The 21,479-nt window shown below is 43.0% G+C and overlaps 1 protein-coding gene across 13 annotated transcripts in view; it reads left to right on the forward strand.

Annotated features, from left to right (window-relative positions):
- Positions 1-1,321: 1,321 nt before the first annotated feature.
- synrg (synergin, gamma) overlaps positions 1,322-21,479 on the forward strand; it is a 41,922-nt gene continuing 21,764 nt past the window's right edge. For 4 of the 13 annotated variants that reach the window (XM_020047842.3, XM_029114806.2, XM_029114816.2 and 1 more), the window contains exons 1-14: positions 1,326-1,447; positions 8,567-8,607; positions 9,726-9,859; positions 10,475-10,602; positions 11,078-11,183; positions 11,267-11,381; positions 11,908-12,192; positions 13,186-13,446; positions 15,777-15,851; positions 16,090-16,286; positions 17,161-17,400; positions 18,877-19,019; positions 19,909-20,024; positions 20,230-20,295. In XM_020047842.3, the coding sequence (XP_019903401.3) occupies positions 1,350-1,447; positions 8,567-8,607; positions 9,726-9,859; positions 10,475-10,602; positions 11,078-11,183; positions 11,267-11,381; positions 11,908-12,192; positions 13,186-13,446; positions 15,777-15,851; positions 16,090-16,286; positions 17,161-17,400; positions 18,877-19,019; positions 19,909-20,024; positions 20,230-20,295 (2,005 nt within the window). In that variant the 5' untranslated portion in view covers positions 1,326-1,349. Of the gene's footprint in view, positions 1,448-8,566; positions 8,608-9,725; positions 9,860-10,474; positions 10,603-11,077; positions 11,184-11,266; positions 11,382-11,907; positions 12,193-13,185; positions 13,447-15,776; positions 15,852-16,089; positions 16,287-17,160; positions 17,401-18,876; positions 19,020-19,908; positions 20,025-20,229; positions 20,296-21,479 lie in introns of all 13 variants that reach the window. The other 9 variants (XR_003777427.2, XR_003777429.2, XR_004575999.1 and 6 more) reach the window with 7 other exon arrangements.

Here is a 21,479-nt window from a genome sequence, read left to right on the forward strand (position 1 = left end):
TTGTCCAGACATTTATCAAGTTATTACACTCACATTGATTCACTTTTTCTATTGTAATCAAAAGAGCTCACATCATGTAAGTCAATAAACTGGGACAATTGTCTGCCATTACAGCTTGAAAGGTTATCTGTAATCTAATGCTAGTTCTGTTTTTTAAAAGAGTAAAAATGTTTGCTCGAAGTAACTAATGTTTGCTGCGATCTTGCCGATTTAAACCCCTACAGCGAGTGTCATCGCGTGAAATTTGGGGTGGACACGTTCAAAGAGAGAAGATTTGAAAGAGAAAAGTTTGCAGAATACGCTCATTGGACAACTTCATGGAGGAAAATGTTCCACTGACTCAACAGACTTTTAGTTTCCATCACTACCACACCATCAAATTTCAAGGGGATCTGAGAGCAACTAAATGAACACATTCCCACTGGTCAGTGCTTGTTGATTGATCTTAACTCTACAATTGTCTCATTTAACCTTTAAGAGATTAATAGAACATTTAATAAATGTGGAAGCATAACTGAAAGCATTTCTTTCTCTACTTTCCTACTGTTCTATACTGGGAACAAGGGTCATCTGCAAATACAAATACTGTTAGTAATGTGTTATTTGTTGAAAAATCTGTACAGAAAGACAGTTATACAAGTACCTTTATGTCCCTTAAAACAACTTTGATCTTCTTCCCAGTTGGAAAAGAACAAGGTCAGACTATGACATCTTCAGGGGGCAGTTTCAGTTATCCATCTATGTTGGAATACTCCAATTGGATTGGAAAAATGCATCAGATTAAATTGAATAGAACAGAACTCTGCAATCAAGTGAAATATTCCTCTGTTTTATGAATGATATTTATATGCATCCCAAAAGGTTTATCAAGGTGCGAAACTTTAAAAAAAACGGCCCTATCTCGGAAAATCGGATCTGAATGCTACGTTCATGGAAACTGGATATTGAGAAGTCTGAGGTGCTATTTGGGATAACTCCGACCGATGACGTAGAAGTGTTTTAAAATAATCTAGGAAATCGGAACAAATAAGCTTCGATTGTGAAAAATAGGTTTTCAACAGACATCCACGTAGCAATATGAATTCGGAAATTCAGGCAACATTCTTGAACTCCCACTTTACGAAATTATAATCAATGACGTCATGATTTGACGTCATGATTTGTCCTTTCCCAATTCTCGAATGATATCAAACGCGGCACAAGGGTGTTGCTAAAGTTTCTGAATTGTAATTCAGAGTTGGAAGACGGTTCGAAATGATTACCCAAGTCGAAGCTCAATCGCGAGTTTTCTGTCTTTAACACTGAAGTCGGTTTTCGATCTTCGAGTTGCTAATTCCGAGGTGTCTTGAATGTGGCAAGTGACAACCTGTCACTTCCGACGAAATATTTCTGTCAAGACCACTGTTATCAAGATGGCGTTACGGCCGGGATCTGGGGGAGGTGGCAGGTACTCCTCCTATTTCTTGACAGTATATGACAAACGAGTGCATTGGTTGTCGCACGGTATTCTGTAACTGCTTGAAACCCTGTGGTTTTAATGTTGGCAATGATAGGATTTATACGCTGAATGGCGAGAGGGGAATAAGCCTTGCTGTAAGGCGAGGAGGCAGGATTACTGTGTACCAGCTAACTACAGTACCAGACACAGACCGACAGCTAGCTAGCGATCTAGCTGTCTGTAATGACTGTGTCTCTACATACATTCTTTGGTTAGTGTTAACTTCGGTTGGGTGTATTATATCACACTTGCTGGTTATTGCCAATAATGTATTATAACTTGTATATACAGACGTATTAGTACAGCACCTAAACACAATAGCTATTGCGTTAGCTAGCTATGTAGTTAGCTAGCTAACGTTAGTTTGCTATCTAGCGAGTTGGTCAGTTGAGTTGTCATTGACACTGTATCTATTACTCGAAGTTAAATAGTTTGAAAACTGCCTGCTATGTTTGTACTAAGGGGATTAGTTACATTTTAGTACTTTCCTATTAGTACTCTCACCCGTTCTCCACAACTTCCTTGAATGAGTTTAGAATTGCTAGCCAGTTAGCCAGCCAGCTAGTATGGTACTAAGCTAGCTACTATTAGGGATGTGCATCGCTCTTGTCTTACACGAATCGATGCGTTGGCCCCCATATGATAAATGAAAAGTACTTTTAATTGTTAATCATACTCTGCGACTCAGTCTGATTAGTGGAATTAATTATTTCTATTCTATTTCATATTTATTTGTTGCAGTAACACATTCAGTCCATCAAAATGTAAATGTATTCCTGATTGAGCTCAATCAGCGGCTCTGCCTTTTTGAGATGGATCTCTAGAAACATAGAGAGGAGCCAGGCTCTGCGGGGTGGCCAGCACTGAACTGTTATTGTGGTTAACTAAGGGTTTGCACCTTGCAGTGTGCATTTTCTATTTAAGACATTGAGGTATACACAGAGCACTGTGTATTTCTTTGTTAATGTTGTTGACCAAAGTTATTTACAATGCTCAAGTTAGAGCAGGTGCCATCCTAATCACAGGAGTGCATAGCCTTGACTTCATGAAAAAGAGCACTGGCACAACTGTCAGCTCTACTGGCAATATAGTGTTGCTTTAATGAATAACCTGCTACAGAGCTTGCTTGTTAGCTTTCCACCACCACTCAGTTCATACTTTCCACTCTATGAAACCAGCGACTTAATACCTTTCTGTAGATTAGAAAAACGTAACGTGACCAAATCAGCCTTCATTGCCATGTCTTTGTTACTGTGACAACTGTGTAGCTAAACAGGTACTCTGCTGAAAGCTTGACATATGCGCGCACACAGGTTAATAAAGACATCTCCAGCTGATCAGTGACAAGACTGTTTACTAGGAAGTAAGTGTATGTCTTATTGACAGAACATGCTTGCACTATAATTTATGTAAACTAAGTTCATCAGTCAGATGTGTATTATATGAAATGGATTGTTCATTATTTCAGTGAAATACAAAACAATTCTCAATTTTACAGAAAGGGTGGCAACCCTTTCCATTATGGCTGTGAAATTTGTATTGGATATTGAAATTCTATTGTTTATGTTGTTTAGGTGTTGGTTATGCAACCAAGTTTGGCTAACATCATTTATTCTTCTGCTTCAGGTGTCATTGTATGAATTAATTTGCCTGAGACTGCAAAGTCAGTGTTTTGGTCAGCCCAGAGTGTTTTGCAAGCCAACATTAACGCAGCTGGAATGCTATTAATAAACATGCACGTGGTCATAGAAAATAGAACCTGCGTAGAACCAGGTCATAGAAAAAAAAGCCACATTGGTTTGTAACTATGTAATGTGGAATTTAACAATCATTTGACATCGACTGACTTAAGTGCATATTGCCTATACTAACCTACCTAGCTGAGTATACCCGTATGTTAAGAATTTGGGTCCCCGGCCAAACAGCCTTGTTTGACAGAATACGTTTTTCCACAACAGGACACTGTAAATAGGCACTTTACCAGTCAAACAACAAATAGAAAGCACCTTTTATTGGCCAGGACAGATTATTGGGGGCATTGATTGAATTCCACATATGGAATTACACTTGTTTGGACAACTTCAAATTTTTTCATGTATAGACTACTGTATTAATTACAAAATATTGATTATTCCAAATTAATAATATATTGGGACAGATATAGTTTTGGGTGCATTTTGACTGCCCTACTATCCACTGCTGATTTTAAGATTTCAAATCTGATGAAAATGGGCACTGTGATGTAGAAAGTAATTTATGCCAAATATCCTTTAAATTGTTACTTAATTGTTGTAGATTAAAGTGGGTGTGTTAATAGTGTTAAATAAAGAGTTTGTTGATTTTCCTGCCTCTATTCTGTCCATTCTGTCATAAATGGGCTTTTGGCTGAATCTAGTTGCCTTATCCCCAGGCTAGAATAACAATGTGTTAACTCCTCTTTCTAAGCTTGGTCATGATTCCCAGATATCTGTTTATCACCTAGCATAGATCTATTTCTTACCTCCACCAAAAAAAATCTTAAATCCTCCTGTCTCATACTAAAACCTATGTTTGTTTTTTTTTGGTCTGTCTTGAGTTCAACCCTCTGCTGTGTGGTGATTTTAAGCCCTGGGTTTCTGTCTCCCATCAGTTTATTTGGGACCTTGATGTAAAAGGCAATAAGAAATGATACATAGTTAGTGAAAAGTTGAGTCATGCTTACTCCTGCATAAGCTTGTTGATTGATCACAGCAACAATGGAGATGAAGTCTAGCCTCATGACCTTTTCATCAGTTACTTAGGCCTGAGCACAGCGATGTGAATAATGAATGTCTGCCTACTTCATGCCTTTGAAAAAGACCAGTCAGGTAACACTGATACTGCTCTTGCTGAAACCAAAGAGCCTTCGATTTGGTTTCAGAGTAGCCTAATGTTTTGTGTTGATGAAGATAGTTATTTCCCAGGATTTGGTGTAGTTTAGGACCATGCAGCAGTGAGATTTAGGGAATTTGTATGAATACACCCCCTATATAGAAAAAGGACAGTAGAGAATAATATTTACGTGTGTGTGAAACAAATTTGAAACCATACCACTGACCCTGCTGACTGGCATAACACTCATACTATAGTACGTTACCAGAAACAGTCCAGCCTGCAACTGGCTGAAGCGTTGCCGGGCTACAGGCTGATATTTTAGTGTAGTCAGGTGTCTGCCCTACACTCCGGTTCCAGTGGAGGGGTCTCGAAGGATGACTGTGGCATCTTAGGTTTCCTGTTTTGTACAAGGACCAGAAGGTAGTTGTGCATATGAACGTCTTGTGGATGCCAGTATGTACCTACTCTCAGAAATCCCAGTTTTGTTCTGTCTTTTTGGCCATACAGCTTTAGGGTATACTTTTGCTGACAAACTAACAAAGATTAAATGCAAACAGACAGTCAAGAAATGTTCAGTGGTTTGAGCTCATTCACATGGGTCTTCAGTTTAGTGGATGCTCTTGTGTACTGTAGACTTCAATTTGTGATACAGCCTGTACATGTGTAATATGCTAGGTTTCTGAGAGTTGCTGCATATGGGAGCAAATCATCAGTCTGCGAGGCATGTATACTAACCATGATTTAACATTTCTTTCATTGCTTAGAAAACAAAGAGCACCACTGCATCTGTATCATAAAGTGAAATAACAATAGGAGACAGTGGTACAGCAAGGTGAATCACATGTAACACACGACTGGTATCAGACACTGTCCCTGGTCACTTTGACTCCTAACTAGCTGATGAACTTCACTTCCTTACCACCTGCCTGTGGAATTGAATTATCTCCAGACATTCTCGGTGGCTTTGTATTGGGAATGGGGACACTGGCCAAGCTACAAAGATCATCTTTGCTCCCTCTATTTTTTGGATGCCTCCTATAGTATGGATCGTTTGTCTGTGATGATGTGTCTGTCTGCTGTATTGGATGGTGTCTTTTAAGGTCTTGGGAATGTTTCAACATTTTTGACCATCCTTCCTGTCAAATACTTTTTCTACCCAATGCTTTGCATTGTGTTTAATTGCATTATGACTATGCTAACAGTGGTTCATATTCATGGGATGGCACTTCTGCTGAAAACATTGACATGTGTTTTGCCTAGTTGGCCCATAGTGGGTGAAGGCCCAATTACACAAGTCCTGTGAAGTTCAAAGTCACCTTCACACTTCCATTGGAGAACCCTCTGTAAATGATTTGCACATTTCATGAAAATCAACCGAGCTTGTGCACCTAACCCATGCATACAGCCTAGACTCGAGACTGGGCATTGACAGCTCTTATGCTTGCACAAAAGATGTGAAGAACCATAAACTGAATTATATTTTATTTGTGTTTTATAGTGGTATCATTTGTTCAACCTGTCTTTATTATATTTGTACAAATCATGCTTTATAGTGTGCAGGCTACTGTACTGGTAGTCCATTGTACAGCTATTCCACTTAATCTGTGCATAGGCTATCCAAATCATTATAATGACCTATTATACTTTACCCTTTGTTTGAAGACAATTTAATATACATGTTAAGGCATCTTTTAATTTTCTTTTGCTTGGGACACATGATCATTTTGCATTATGAATCCTTAACCCAATCCTATATTACACTTATATTATTATGTTAGGCAGGACCATCAATGCGTTATATACACATTTTTAGTTGTTAATGTAAAGCTTACCATCATCATACAAATGCATAGTTTCTTTCCCAGCTAGAGTCCTTCCTGTTTTTGGTAACATTGCTGCACAATGGCGATACCCTTCATGTTGGAGGCAGAATACAGGGACGTCTCATATAGCGCCATATCATTGCATTCGTACGTTCCACACTGCTTTGGGATTTCAAGAAATTCTTTGTGCTGGTATGAGTGCCTGTGTAAATACTGGGCATGAGTTTGTGGCCCAACCCTACTTAGGTCAGACATTTTTGCTTGATGGGATGTCACTATTTACTTAATTTCTTTTGCAGTAAAATTATTTTCATATAACCATCCATTCCATATAAGGGAGAAATTGTACCTTAGGTCTCAGAATTGCAAGCCACCTTATGATACTTATGTGCCGATACGATATGTAGGGTCTATTTCGATTCTGACGATTCTATATTTATATATTGCTATTAACTGCATTATGTTTATTTAATTCTACCATGCCAAACAATTAAATTCAGTTGATTTAAACAAATACATATAAATATCAAAGATTTACAGATGTGTGGCTTGCATGAGGTTACAGTGCAACACATATTGCAATAACAAAAAACATTGCCTAGTAGTTTAAGGACTTAATTATTGTTAAATGATCAGTGCTTTTCTTTCTTTTTTTTACCTGAGTTTATCGGAGAAATCACAATAATGACGTTGCTAATGCATGAATCTAATTGGCTGGACCAGGTACTGTGTGAACACCTGCAGGCAGTTGCAGGGCCCAGGTATGCAAATAGCCCTGCTGTGTTGGTTGTATTAGTGAACCCTGTGAAAGGCTACAGCCTATACAGAACCCACAGCTGGTATCACTGCTAAACTCTGGGTTAATCCCTGTAAAGCTGTAGGATCTATCTGAGGGATAACTGGCGTGAGTCATAATGTCCCACACATTGCCTATGGTCAGATGGTCCAGGAAAACATTCTGTACACAAAATGAGGCCATTTGACATACAGCAATGCAGTCCACGAGAAGTTCTTGTCCATGGAGAGCATCCTGGTCATTTTAATGCACTAGATTATTTAACTTAAAATAAAACGAAGAGCATTATATGATTGTAGGAGATTAACCTATGAAAGCAACGTTTCCTGTCTTGAATGGCAAATTGATATTATTGTGCAAGGTTTATCTTTGACACGGTGGATAAAGTAACTTCTTGCTGTCGCCAATAGGACCCCATGTTCCTGTGCACTGCTCTGTGGGATAACTGGTTGTTAGAAATCTCTCCGGGGAGTCGGTAGTTATGTTGGGCAGTAGGTAGACTAACATCCTCTCCTCCTGCATCAGTATGACCACCGAGCCAGTGAGTCAGAGAACAGGCAAACTGCGTCATAGTGCCAAGTTGGCCGCATTCACTCTTTAGCCCCGTGTCTTGGCTCTGACGCAGTCTGTTTGAAAGTAGCCAATCTTTTTGTATTTCAGAACATGTTTTTAAAGATCTGCACAAGCTCAATCAAGACACATTTTCTATCAAATACAGCAAATAGACCACAGATGGTCATAACCATTAAAGGCATGGCGTCTGACTGTTATTAGCTTACTACTATGACAAATTACAGAGCAAGGACACCCTGGGAGAAGCGTTCCGGAACGGCTCTTGTCAGTGAAGCTCCTTGATCGATAAATGTTGTTTTGAGCAACAGCAACGTTTTATTGGATGAATTTTTCTTCCCGCTTGTCAGGTTTAGTGCTCATGGTCGATGCAATATTTATTCACGCATTCCCTGGAGATCAGTGAACTAGAACAATAAGGACGAGCACCACAGCATGGAAATGGGGTGAAGGCAGGGCGATAGAGATTCCTGACGGAAAACGACTTGACTAGGTTGTCACAACATCATACAGTTGCATTATTATTCTTTAGTGAATTTCAGTATTATCTGGACTGTGACAAATTCTGAATTTTTTTTGCTTGAGGTTTATTTTGATATGTTTCATTGACACTTCTTTGGTCTTCGTGTTGTCCAACACCACCAGCAGACTCCAAATTCAAACTTTAGAATCAAGATTAGAAACAGGCAACAATCTTGTGTATCCTCTAATGATGCAAATAAGCAAATCTAACAATGTCTAACAATGAATAACTGTGAACCCAATTGTCCAAATTCTTTTGGTAGATTAAAATGGGATGACTGAGTTTGAAAATGTGTAGGAATTCAAGAACATAAAATCCTTTCAACATTTTTGGAATTCCCTTTACATTTTTAGAAATGGGTTCATGAATAGTCCAATCTTCCTTTGTTAATGTGATTTATGGCCTACCATGAGTGGCAGTTGAATTATTTCTGCCAAATTTTTCCCATTATGCTGGTCTCTATGATAATTGACTTGTTTTTCCCCTTCTCTTCTGTCCTGCAGTTTCATTTACCCAGTTGGAGGGAGCCTGGGACCACCACAAGGTGAGTCATCCTTTGTTACCTAAGACCTTGTGTTCTACATGTGTGAATTGGAAATGTGCGCGTCCCAGTTAAGGGTATTCCACCCCTGACTTTCACTAGTCCACTATTTAGGGAGTAATGTTCTGTTTGAGGCTTGTCATTCAGTGAAAGAGACATTGGCTTGTTAGAGACCGCTACCGTGTCCATGCCATAAAACTAGTACTGTGATAGGCTGACCCTGACAGTACAGGAATCAGGAAGATAATACACTTTGATGTTGGAGCGAAATCCTGATCTGAGCCTCCTAAAAAAAAAGTAGGTTTTGTTTGGTGTTCGGTATGTATGAAACTGCATCTCACCCCAAGTGATCTAATAAAAATGGAACTTAAAAAACAGTTCAGTGAAAAGGTTGCACAGTCTGGCTAAATGGTGGCAATCTGGAGCCCAATTATGTTGGAGCTGTTGTATGTTTAGCATTGAGTTTAAAGTGATGCTTCTCAACACTTAACGCCCTTGTGTCAGTGGCTGTGTTGGGGGTCGTTAGATGCACCGCTGTTAAAGCAAATACTCATCGCAATGAATGGGACATTTGGTTTGGATGAGCCATAATAGCCCAGTATTGTGCCTGGTTAGAGCGTAATGTGCTAAATCATGGGGACCCTCCAGAAGGAGCATAACGTGCAAACACTCTCTTTCTATTCCCTTGTTCTCCTCGGTTTTGTTAGGTGCTGTCATGATACGTACCTCGCACGAATCTAACTTGTTTCAGGGGGGACTTTCAACAACACACTACAGTCCATTTAAGTTGTCCTTGATGTAGTACGTTATGTGTGGGCTTAGTTGCTACATGTTAGCCTTATGGTCCATGTCAAGTTTTGAACAATACCGGGGGGGCTGTTTGCAGAGCTTGTGATTGATTTAGCTGATTAAAGTCAAATGCATTAGTTACAATGGGTTTGAGTGGTGATCAGCACTGGCAGACTGATGCTCTGTTCCTGTGTAAACCTGGCTGTCTTTTGGTGCTGAAATGCATTGTTTTTGCTATTCTGGGAGCGTCAGTCCGCTGGCAGTAATCACAGCTCAACTACATGTTAATTGGTGGAGGTTTTTGGACTACTGATTGACTGTGTTCTGTCCAGGCATGATGCCTATTCAGCAGCCACAACAGCAGCCTTTCCCTGGGATGGTCCAAGTCCCAATGCAGCCCAGCATGCAAGGGATGATGGGAATGAACTTCAGAGGCCAGATTCCGCCAGGTGCCATCCCTATGCAGGTGTGTGTGTGTGTGTGTGTGTACTGGGATGGCATGGGCACAACATGTTACCCAACAATAAAAGGTTTGCAGTGTTATTATGAGCCAAAAGATGGCTAGACACAATCTCTCCGGTAATGCTACACGATAAGAGCGCATGCTACCGTAAGCTACTTCTGGCATTTAGACTAGACATTTAGGAGGAGGAGCACTTTTCAAGGCATTGCATCATCCCTGCTAATCCTCTGCCTTTATCTAGGTCTCTTTCCTGTATCAAATCACACTTTCCCGCTGCTGTTTTCCTTCTGGATTGCCTAGGAGCACGCCTTTCCAGTCCAAGCAATTGTAGTTATTTATTCACACTGTTATCCAGCTCTGTAGTTAAGAGAGTGTTTTTTCTAACTTGACCTGCTTTTCAATCTGTTTTTCTGTGCGTCACTGTCCCTGTGCGTCACTGTCCCTGTGCGTCACTGTCCCTGTGCGTCACTGTCCCTGTGCGTCACTGTCCCTGTGCGTCACTGTCCCTGTGCGTCACTGTCCCTGTGCGTCACTGTCCCTGTGCGTCCCTGTGCGTCCCTGTGCGTCCCTGTGCGTCCCTGTCTCTGTGCGTCCCTGTGCGTCCCTGTCCCTGTGTAGGGTGGGATGACCATGGGGATGCAGGCCCCTGGGATACAGTTCATGGGTCAGCCACAGTTCATGGGCATGAGGGCCCCCGGGCCCCAGTACACTGCTGACATGCAGAAACAGATGGCTGAAGAGCACCAGTAAGTGTCTGTCTCTCTCACTCTCTACCTGTCTTACTCTTTGCCTGTCTCATTCGGCCTGTCTCTCTTTCTCTGTGTCTCTCTACATGCTCTGTCTGTGGTTGGTTGTCGATGCTGTCTGTTGTTATAAAGCCCCTGTCTGTGGTTGGTTGTCGATGCTGTCTGTCTCTCTACATGCTTTGTCTGTTTGGTTGTCGATGCTGTCTGTTGTTATAAACCCCCTGTCTGTGGTTGATTGTCGATGCTGTCTGTTGTTATGAACCCCCTGTCTGTGGTTGGTTGTCGATGCTGTCTGTTGTTATGAACCCCCTGTCTGTGGTTGGTTGTCGATGCTGTCTGTTGTTATGAACCCCCTGTCTGTGGTTGGTTGTCGATGCTGTCGTTATAAACCCCCTGTCTGTGGTTGGTTGTCGATGCTGTCTGTTGTTATAAACCCCCTGTCTGTGGTTGGTTGTCGATGCTGTCTGTCCTCTAGGAAGCGTGTGGAGCAGCAGCAGCGGATGCTGGAGGAGGACAGGAAGAGGAGGCAGTTTGAGGAGCAGAAACAGAAGCTGAGGTTGCTGAGCAGTGTCAAACCCAAGGTGAGCCTCCCCCTCCTCCCCCAGAGTTGTGCCTGACCCCTAGACACCCCCTCCCTCCTGACCCTGCACCGTCCCTTCCACAGGGACCGATGGGGGCGAGTCGAGATGACGCCCTGGAGGCCATCAAAGGAAACCTCGATGGGTTCAGCAGAGACGCCAAGATGCACCCAACGCCATCTTCCCACCCCAAGAAGCCAGGTACACTCACCAGACCAGTCGTTTACCTCAGCCCCCTGTCTGGACCAAGCTTGACACTCCTGATTGACGGACTGGACAGCTTTGTCAGGGAGAGGCTGTGGCCACCATACTATGTCAGTAGCTGTTACACAGGACAGATCTGCCTGTATTTGTCTCACTCAGATGATATACCTAAAGACCAATGGGATGTTGTTGTCATTTATTATTTTTTTCTCTTCAACTTTACTTCCTGTGTCAAATGTTTCTTGTGCATTACAGAAGGTTGTATCTCCGCAGTTTCACACTAACCACTTTATTTTGTGCCGGTTCATCTTAAGATTCTGAATGTCTATTAACTGTGGACAATGTCATACGTATATTCATGTTATATTTATTGACCAATTTGCTTGGGAATCTGTAGTACATTTTCTGGTCGTGCACAGTGTTTTGGTTTCACTACTGTAGTTGTGCTCATGTTGTCCATGTCCCATCAATGTAGCCTGTTTCTTCTTGTTCTATTACCATCATCATGTCTCCATTTTTACAGACTCATCGCCATCCCACTCTTCTGTCACCTCTCACTCCCCCCCCCCTGCTTTCCCTGATGACCATGACGACTTTACTGACTTCATGCAGGGGCCTGTAGACGCTTCTTCCTCCTCCGCCTCCCTCTTCCCCTCGTCCCCCCAGGCCCATCCCCTGTCTATAGACCCAGGTGCTGGTCGGAGACCCTCCTCTGCCCCCCTCCCCCAGTCCCTTCCTGTCTCTGTGTCCATTCCCACTGCCACCCAACACTCTACTGTCAACTCAAGCTCCCAATCTGCATTTCAAGGTAACATTGTTTATTTTGCATTGACGTCATCCGTAGCCTTGCAGTAACACAATCTAAATGTGTTTATCACCAGTGCTACTATGATAGGCGGTACTGTATCTGAAGGTGTTGTTATGAACCCCCTTGCTTTAGGCCTGCTTCTAGTTCTGTGCTGTTTGTGAACGATGTTAAAACCACGTAGACCTTTAAATTAATGCACAGTACAAAGTAAACTACATACCAGAGAGCCAGTTCTGCCTTTAGAAAATATAAATGTTTTTCAAAATACCCCGCCATGTGTGTCTGTTCCGTCCATGTGAGGAACAGTGAGGAAGGCCTGGAAGAGTCTTGACAGATAAGTAAACACCAATAGGAGAGGACATTTTTGTTCTGCACCAAACAGCATCCCCCATTTCCTCTATAGAACTGTATCCAGAGCCTTTCCCCTTTCCTAGTGCTCTACACAGGGAATGGTGGGCTGTTTGAGATGCAGCCGGGTTGACTTGGGATCTCCTGGATCAGCCCTTGTTTTCAGTGTCCTGTGATGGTCCTGAAGGGTGCTCAGACAGGCCTGTAGGAAGGGAAACCGCTGAAAGCTGACACACACACATGCCGAAATCAGTTTAATCTCAAAACCTTTTAGTAGTTATTTGACCTAATTGTTTCTTATCAGTAATGAGCTGAATAAATGTAACGAAGATGCTCTGCTCTTTAATACTCCGTTACGGACACAACCTGAAAAGTGATAACTAACAGTAGCTCCACCAAGTTGTAATCATTTACAATATGTACAATTGAATGTGTGAAGCTAATAAAGCACTATATTTCTACCGTCCTAACTTGTTCTGAGTTTAGATTGGCACGCTAATTTCCAACTGGGAAGTAGTGAGTAATTCTGTTGGATACTAACTCCATCTACCCTCTCTACTGAGGAGGAGCCAGTAGATATGTGAACCGGCCGAATGAATAGTTGTGATATCAGACCACTGTGTTACTCCTTACTCACTCCTCTAGGCCCGTCCTTGGAAGAGAAACTGTTCTCCTCGTGTGATTTAACAGCTGAAAAGAAGGCCCAGGTTAGCTTTAAGCCCCAGAGGCTCCATGTACCCAACCAGGCTCCAGTCTCTGCCCAGTATCAAACCAGCACCAAGGCCCGGAACTGGGCTGAGGCTCCCGGGGATCTGAGTTCTGCCTTCACCGTGGAAAGGCCACCTGAAGCTCCAACACAAGCACCCGCAGCCCAACCCCCTCCTACCCAGACCAGTAGGGATGGTGGTGAGAGAAGCAACTGTTTATCGCTCTCACTTTCTGCTGCGGAATTAACACGCAATAACTGCTAAGCAGAGGGTCTGTTCATTTCCTACTAATCTTTTGGAAACGTTCTTACTCTTCATTAAAGCTGACGGTCGATGGCCCCTTGATACGTCTTTTCAGCAAGCTTGTTGCGTTATCACGACTTCAGACAATGTGATTCAACTGTCTCTGTCCTCTTTTAATTCTTCTACCTTTAAAGAAAATCATACTAGCCCTCCTCTGGTCTCTCAGATTGTGGTTGCAAACCATAGAGTTCTGATTATTTTGATCTAGCCGACAGATCTTCCTCTGGCTCTCTTGAGTGTCTTGTCTTCCAGACAGATTTAATTAGGCCTGTCATGCTGGACCCTAACTAGCCTGCAGTGCAGGGAAACTCTGTGATCTGTCCGGACATTAGTCAGAGTCTACAAACTCCTCGCGCCGTTTTCAGATACATGCTTGTAAAAAGGATCATTTTCCTACAGCTCTACACAATCCTACTCCACATTTTTTAAGTTTATGATGGATAGGCATTATTCCAGATTTCCAAGAGATTATTTCTGGATCTTTGGATTGTGTCTTCATACCCTGGTTATACAATGTGGAAGCACTTATGTCGTCCATTACAGTTGCAAATAATTTTCTATCAAACTTCTGGCAACATACCAGTTCCCTCCAGAATGCAGAATATGGACCTAGCTTGTAGACATACTGCATTTACCTCATCCCATGGGTTTTTAGTAGTGTATAGGTCAGGGGACTGGGATGGCCATTGCAAAAGCTTGATTCTGTGGTGTGTGAGACATTTTGGTGTGGATCTGGAAGAGTGCTTTACATCATTGTTCTGCTGGAAGCTCTAATGACCCAATATTATCTGACCATACAACCCGTAGTCTCATCTGGCCATAGAACCCTGTATTTGGCTGCCTTGTCATTGGCAGGGACATGATCAAATAATGAAAGGAACAAAGATGAAGTAACAAGTTTAAGTAAAATGTTGTCCACACGACGTTTAAATATGGATGTCCATCAGTGATTACTGACCAAATTTAAATAGCTTCAATTTTCACAAAAGCAATGTTGGCCCTGACAGTTATGCAAGGTTTTAGAATATTATCCAAACACTTTCATAGCTTTAGTGGCAGCCAAATGTGCTTCTATGAACAGTTAAGTCTTTGGTGTGAAGAGATACTTAAAAATATGCCCTGCGTAGACTCTGACCATCCAGTGCATCTCTGGAGGACTCCTGGGGGATTACCTGGCTACTGGTAGTTATCTTACTGAAGAACACTCATCCCTCCATTGATCCCTTGGTTTGCTTCCCTAATGGCTACTTATTCCCTATGTAGTGTAATGATGTAGACCAGGGCCCTAGGGCTCTGTCGGAAATGGACGCTGCGTGGACACAGTCTGAGACTGTCTCATTCTGCTGAGTGCTCGGGTTTAATGTGGATGAAATGCTATGCTTGAATTTACCCCTACCTACTGGGGCTTTAGAGCACTGTTATTCTGCATGCCACTGCTGCCTCTGCTGCCTGCTGTAATTGCTTTCATTTCTTTGTATTTCCCCTCAGTTGCTCACTGTTTGTCTTTCAGGCTAGAACTTCCTCATCATGAAGAGCGGGTTCATTTTATTAAGTCATTTTTATGGTCCCAGGCAATTGTGCAGGACTGTTGAGAACAAAGTAACCATTGCTGCTTTAGCGAACTGCCTCTCCGAGTGCACCTTGTTAAAGACGTAGTTACATTTTGACACTGCGTGACTTGATCTTCTTCCCCAGTCACTTTAAATTGTGGCTCCCATATTCATGACGTTGTTATTCCATCAAAATAATATCTTGCAGTTCATCTGACTAGGGAAGTAGGTTCATTAATAAAATGCAGAACAAACGCTTACCGAAAAAAGAACCTAGTGGTTACACAGACAATTAAAGTCATTTATTTGTTTTATAATAACCCAAATCCCATCGCTCTTTTCCCACTCAAAGTGTGTCAGAGTAGTTAGTTCTGGTCCAAGGATGTATACATAGCTCTATGAAGCTGTAGGACCCCTAGGATGTGATGTCCCCAGGTCAGCCTAACCCTACTTTTACCAGATCCCTCTGAGCCTAAAGCAAAGGTAATACACTAAGGGGACTATCGGACACATCCGTAGTGGATCCATGCACAGCTTAGATAACTGGATGGCAGGTGGGGAGAACAATCCTTTTTGTAGTCAGAAGTTTAATAAAAGCCGTCTCTGGGCTGTACCTGGCACTAACTGCCTGTTCAGGCCCTGACCTCGATTTCTGTGTCTGTGTTGCTGATGGCAGGTGTTGGTGGGTACCCTCAAGAGCACATCCAACCCATGGTTCCAGGCTGGCTCTACAATGACAGCCTCATCCCAGGTAAACGTCTAGGTTTTACGCTGATGACTACCTGTTATGCCCATGGTCTCTATTCAGTCTGAGTAAAAACGTATCTAAAAGTCTCAGGCAAGGTGGAAGATCGTTGCTCTCTTGAGCATGGCACCCTGTTTGCTCCTGTATGCTTCTATGGTAGTGTTTTCTAAATGACTGAAATACAAATGTCCATCAGAAAAAGGTTCCAGTTTCTACCCAATCGTTCTCTAAATGTCCCCACCAGAGATGTTCAAGAAGGTCCTTGAGTTCACCATGACCCCTGGGGGCATAGACACAGCCAAGTTGTACCCCATCCTGATGTCGTCAGGCCTGCCTAGGGAAGCACTGGGCCAGATCTGGGCCTCGGCTAATCGCACCACGCCAGGAATGCTGACCAAGGAGGAGCTCTACACAGTCCTGGCTCTGATTGGTGTGGCACAAGTACGCATTTTAATATCCCCCTTCCAATGTTACAAAGGGTTACAGTTTTTTATTTTATTTTATTAATACTTATTCATTAACAGTCAGAATCTTCCTGTCAGCAGGAACCATCCTTTGCTCTTATAGTTTCTTCAGGTAACGTAAAAGGGTTAGACCTAAAATCATAATTTATAGCACCTTACTTTATCTCTGTAGTTGCCACATGATCCTTAAAGGTAGTCAGTCTCGGCATGCAACGAGAGGGAGATTCTGCGTGAGTGACAGCGCTTACCCTATGCTCTGGTTGCTTGGTAGGACAGCGATGATGGCGTGACTGTGTGTTTGAGCTCAGGCAGCCAGGTGAAAGTTCCTTCTCTGCAGACCTCCCATGGAACAGCCTAGTTGCCCTGGGAATCTCATCTCCCCTGGAACGGCCAGTTCCCCTTTAAAATCCTCCTGCTTTTTGCCACACCGCCAATAATAACACTCCCTTATGTAAATACCAATGTTCAGGGTAGCAGCACTACTACGAGCTGGGTCCTCTATAGGGTGTTGAAAAGGTTTTTGAAGCCACCGGTGATGATGGTTAAAATGGAACTTTAATAAGCAAAACATCTCTGGCTCTTCCCGGATGGAATGGAATAGATATTGGGTTGGATGAAAAGAAAACAATATTTCCCACCTCGGTTTCTCTGTAATTACACACACACACACACAGCACTGTTGATTCACCGCGCTTCACCTAGGAGGCCCGCGTTTATGAAACTCTCTAGATGTCGCTCTGTATTTACACATAAAGCCCTAACTCAAATGTGACTTAGTGGTGTGCCAAAACCAATCCCTGACTCCCGAGACGCTGTCTGATGACTGATCCCCGTTCTTCCGTCCCCTGCAGAGTGGTCTCCCCGCTATGAATGTGGAGATCTTGAGCCAGTTCCCGTCCCCGCCGGTGCCCAACCTGCCGGCCCTTGCCATGGCTCTGGCTCCAGTCTTGCCCCAGCAGCCCATGATGACCCAGCCCCCAGTTCCTGTCACCATGGCCATGCCTAGCACCGCCCCATCGGTCATGACCATGGTTCCTCTCGCCTCCACCCAGCCCAACACTAACTTCGTCACCAACTTCCCACCCATCCAGGTACCTCGGCGAGCTGCTGTGCCAACCAGTCCTCTCTGTAATACATGTAAAAGTCGGTGACACTCTATGGCGTTTTTTTTAAACATTAGAAGGTTCTAGACCTGGTGGCGTGGCAACCTATGCTGCTAAGCTGATGGCACCAGTGCACATTTTGGTCATGCCAAATGTAACCTTAGTGCCAGAGTGTCCCAGAACTCTGTAGAATACCAGGTTAAGAATGACTGGCCATCTTTCATGTCTCATTCCTTTTCTGTACTGATGTGTTTTTGGATACATTTATTAAGACGGAATTTCATTCTTTTTTAAATGCGTTGGGGATTTGCATGCTTTCCTTGTTTATTCTGCTAATGAAGGGTTACAATTAGTTATTAAGGGATGTGGGTCAGGGACAGATAAAATGGGGGAAAGCGGGTTTATTTTAAATGCTAATTTAAGCTCTGTCTTCATTAGAATTTTGTGGATTCTGTGTAATAGAGGTTTTATTTACCAGAAATCACATTAATTTATTTAATTATGAATTACATGATTTTTTCAGTAAAAAATTTAATTAGATTTAACAGTAGTACATTTTTGTATTTATATTTTTTTTACCCATTTTAGCATCCAGTTTCTTTTAATAGATGTTCTTAATTTGATCAGAACATGTACTGCACTGATGTAGACTAGCGTGACTGTGTTACTGGCTTCAACCGACATGTACTGCACTGATGTAGACTAGCGTGACTGTGTTACTGGCTTCAACCGACATGTACTGCACTGATGTAGACTAGCGTGACTGTGTTACTGGCTTCAACCGACATGTACTGCACTGATGTAGACTAGCGTGACTGTGTTACTGGCTTCAACCGACATGTACTGCACTGATGTAGACTAGCGTGACTGTGTTACTGGCTTCAACCGACATGTACTGCACTGATGTAGACTAGCGTGACTGTGTTACTGGCTTCAACCGACATGTACTGCACTGATGTAGACTAGCGTGACTGTGTTACTGGCTTCAACCGACATGTACTGCACTGATGTAGACTAGCGTGACTGTGTTACTGGCTTCAACCGACATGTACTGCACTGATGTAGACTAGCGTGACTGTGTTACTGGCTTCAACCGACATGTACTGCACTGATGTAGACTAGCGTGACTGTGTTACTGGCTTCAACCGACATGTTGTTATTTATTACCCCAACCCTTATGCTAAACTGATTTGAGCTTGTTAACTCTTACTATTATCACTATGCAAAATGTATCCATAAATGAAACAATGTCTTATAAAAATGTCCCATCGCCTGGCATTTATAGGCCAAATGCAGCTAACACACCTGGCACAGCTCCATGGGCACATTAAAGCTGTGTATTGCCTAGACTACCTCCTCTTGTAAGGTCCTGCCATGGGGCCATTTACTAGATTATTTGATTTAAAAGCTTTCTGCTTATCCATTCTGTTTTCGTCTTTGATCACTTGTCCGTTGTCTATTTAGGGGACCAAAGCAGACGACGATGACTTCCAGGACTTCCAGGAGGCCCCCAAGGCTGGAGGAGGCGACCAGTCCTTCTCTGAGTTTCAGGGGGAGTCTGGAGGAAGCAGCTTCCCTACCACTACACCCTCTCAGCAAAAGAACAGGTACATTACAGCCTGGAGTGACTGATGCCTCATCTCTATTTACCTCTAGTTCAGACTACAAATTCTACATGGAAGTGGAGCTAAATACAACATCTCATTCAGGTATTGTATTCTACCGCTGATATTGGCTTATGTTGGGGTTGTATAACAGCTAACCCCTATGAGACCTACTGTAGGTTTTAGGGACCGTAACAATAACATGGTCTCTTAGTAGCTTGTCTTCAACACAACAATATGCCTCGCCATCTTTTAATGAATCCCTTTTCTGGACAGGGTTTATTTCTATTTCTTCTCAATCCCTTGGTGGGGACTGTGTCTCCCAGAGAGATGCCGCCCAAAGCCAATTATCTTGAAAGACAAAGCGAATAAGGATGAAAAGGATCTCACTACTGAGTGGCATTGTCCCATTCCTCTCCCCCAAAAATGCTTTGTTTCTTCCCTTATGTCTCCAGTTCCCCCGGGTCTCAGATCTCCGTCTAATTAAAAGGAGGACTTAAAAACCCTGGTCTGAATTGTCAGCTGGTCAGGATTGGCAGGTATATAAGCCGATAGCAGCGGTAGAAGTGCTCTTATAAACTATAATGATCACAGCAAGGTGGTGGGCAATATTCCACCTTCCCCACAGGCTGTTGATGCCTGTGTCTTATCAGGGGTCCAGTACTGTGGACAACCAGCATTAAATGGAACCATTGTAAATGTCCAATGAGGCAGCTTGACAGGTTTTACGGTAGAGGAAGAGGGTGCAGCCTTGACCCAGACTGCGTCTCCAATGTACTCTATTCCCTCTATGGTGCACTTCTATTGAATAGGGTTTTGGTCAGACGTATTGCGGACTACTGGCCTTTTGGGAAGGAGCAGTAGACTGAACATGGTTTCTATGTGTCTGCAGTGTTCCTTCCATGCTGACCCCAGTCACTGGTTCCTCGTCGGCATACTCTGATAAATACGCCGTCTTCAAGCAGCTGACTGTGGAGCCGCCCCCGGAGCCCACGCAACCCGCCTCAGGTACACACCCAGGAGTCACACCCCTCCTCTGGACACACCTTCACCACCAATCATCGCCGGCGAGTCCATACCACAGCTGACCTAGAAATTGCGTCTTGCCTGTGGTATTGTAGCACTGCACTTCTGCCTTCCTGCTTGCCAAATACGCTGCATTTTTACCGTACATGTCAAAAGCTTACCTGTTTTGTTGATGTTTTTTACGCAGATTTCGGCAGAGACAAATACAGCGTGTTTCGACAGCTAGAGCCACCAGCGGACAGGAAACCTGTAGGTGAGTAGAGCTCTCCTTCCTTCCTGTGTATTGGGGTGGCACCAATCATTTATTGGTCTGCTTGGGAGTTGACAGGGCCTGGGGACAGGGTCAGGATCAGAAGAAAAATGACAGGAACTGAGCCTGTGTCACAGGTCTCACAAACACACACGTATCCAAGCCAAACCCCATGTCTCCCAAGTCTCCTGACAGAGAGGGCCTGTGGGACTGGGCTGTGAAATGGTCCTGCACAGATGACGAAGGGGAAGAAGCAGACAGATCTTCAAAAACAGTCACTGCTGCCTTGTAGTAGAATATAGCTTTGATGACTTGTTTTTGTGGGAAGACAGAAATAGCAGTGTATTGTACCTACAGTGCTGTCACAAAGTAGGTAAACTCACTGAAAGGTATTTCGTGACATATTTGGACATTTGATGTTCGATTCCAGCAATATCGTCAGGGAAAGGAAACCTAACAAAAAACACTGGAAAATGCGATGTCCTTGTGCCTTAAAAGATTGTTCAGCCTTGTTATAAATAGCTTGTGTTACTGAACCAATACCTTCATGTTACCATGTTTCTTATAGCTGTCTATCATTCTGTTACATTGTCTAAGAGGAATGTATGCCCATTTGAACTTATAGAATTTCTTCAACTGTGTGATTTTGAAGATTGTCGCAAGATACACTACTTTGCAAAAGTCTGAGAAAGTTGTTTAGAACTAATTGTCTGAGGATAGTGCTTATATCCTAATAAAAGCACTATAACATTAGAGTTAATACAAATGAACATGAATACAATAAAGTAATAAGAAAGGTCTAGTCCATAAAAAAGAAACAGTTGAAGGAAATACAGGAGTCGAACATTTAAAAACAACGTGGAAGACCCAAAAGGTACCACAGGACTACTTGAAAACAAAGCCACCAAAGCTAATTTCTTCAGTGTGTCATGGTGATGGAAGCCAATGAACACACTGACTTTTTTTGAAGTATCCCTGATACAAGCCTGTTTCCCGCTGTTCCCTGTTCAGAACAGTTTCCGATGGGGACGGCGGCTCTCACGACTCCAGTAAGTTGTGCCTGAGTCTGATTGCGGTGACCTTTCTGTGTGCTGCCTGCCTGCCTGGCTCACTCTCCATAATGTCCCTGTTATTTCTCCCACAAAACGGCAGCGGGGTAACCAGCCACACCTCTGCACTGTCACTGC

Source organism: Esox lucius, chromosome 1 (assembly GCF_011004845.1).
Source record: "Esox lucius isolate fEsoLuc1 chromosome 1, fEsoLuc1.pri, whole genome shotgun sequence".
Lineage (NCBI taxonomy): Eukaryota > Metazoa > Chordata > Actinopteri > Esociformes > Esocidae > Esox > Esox lucius.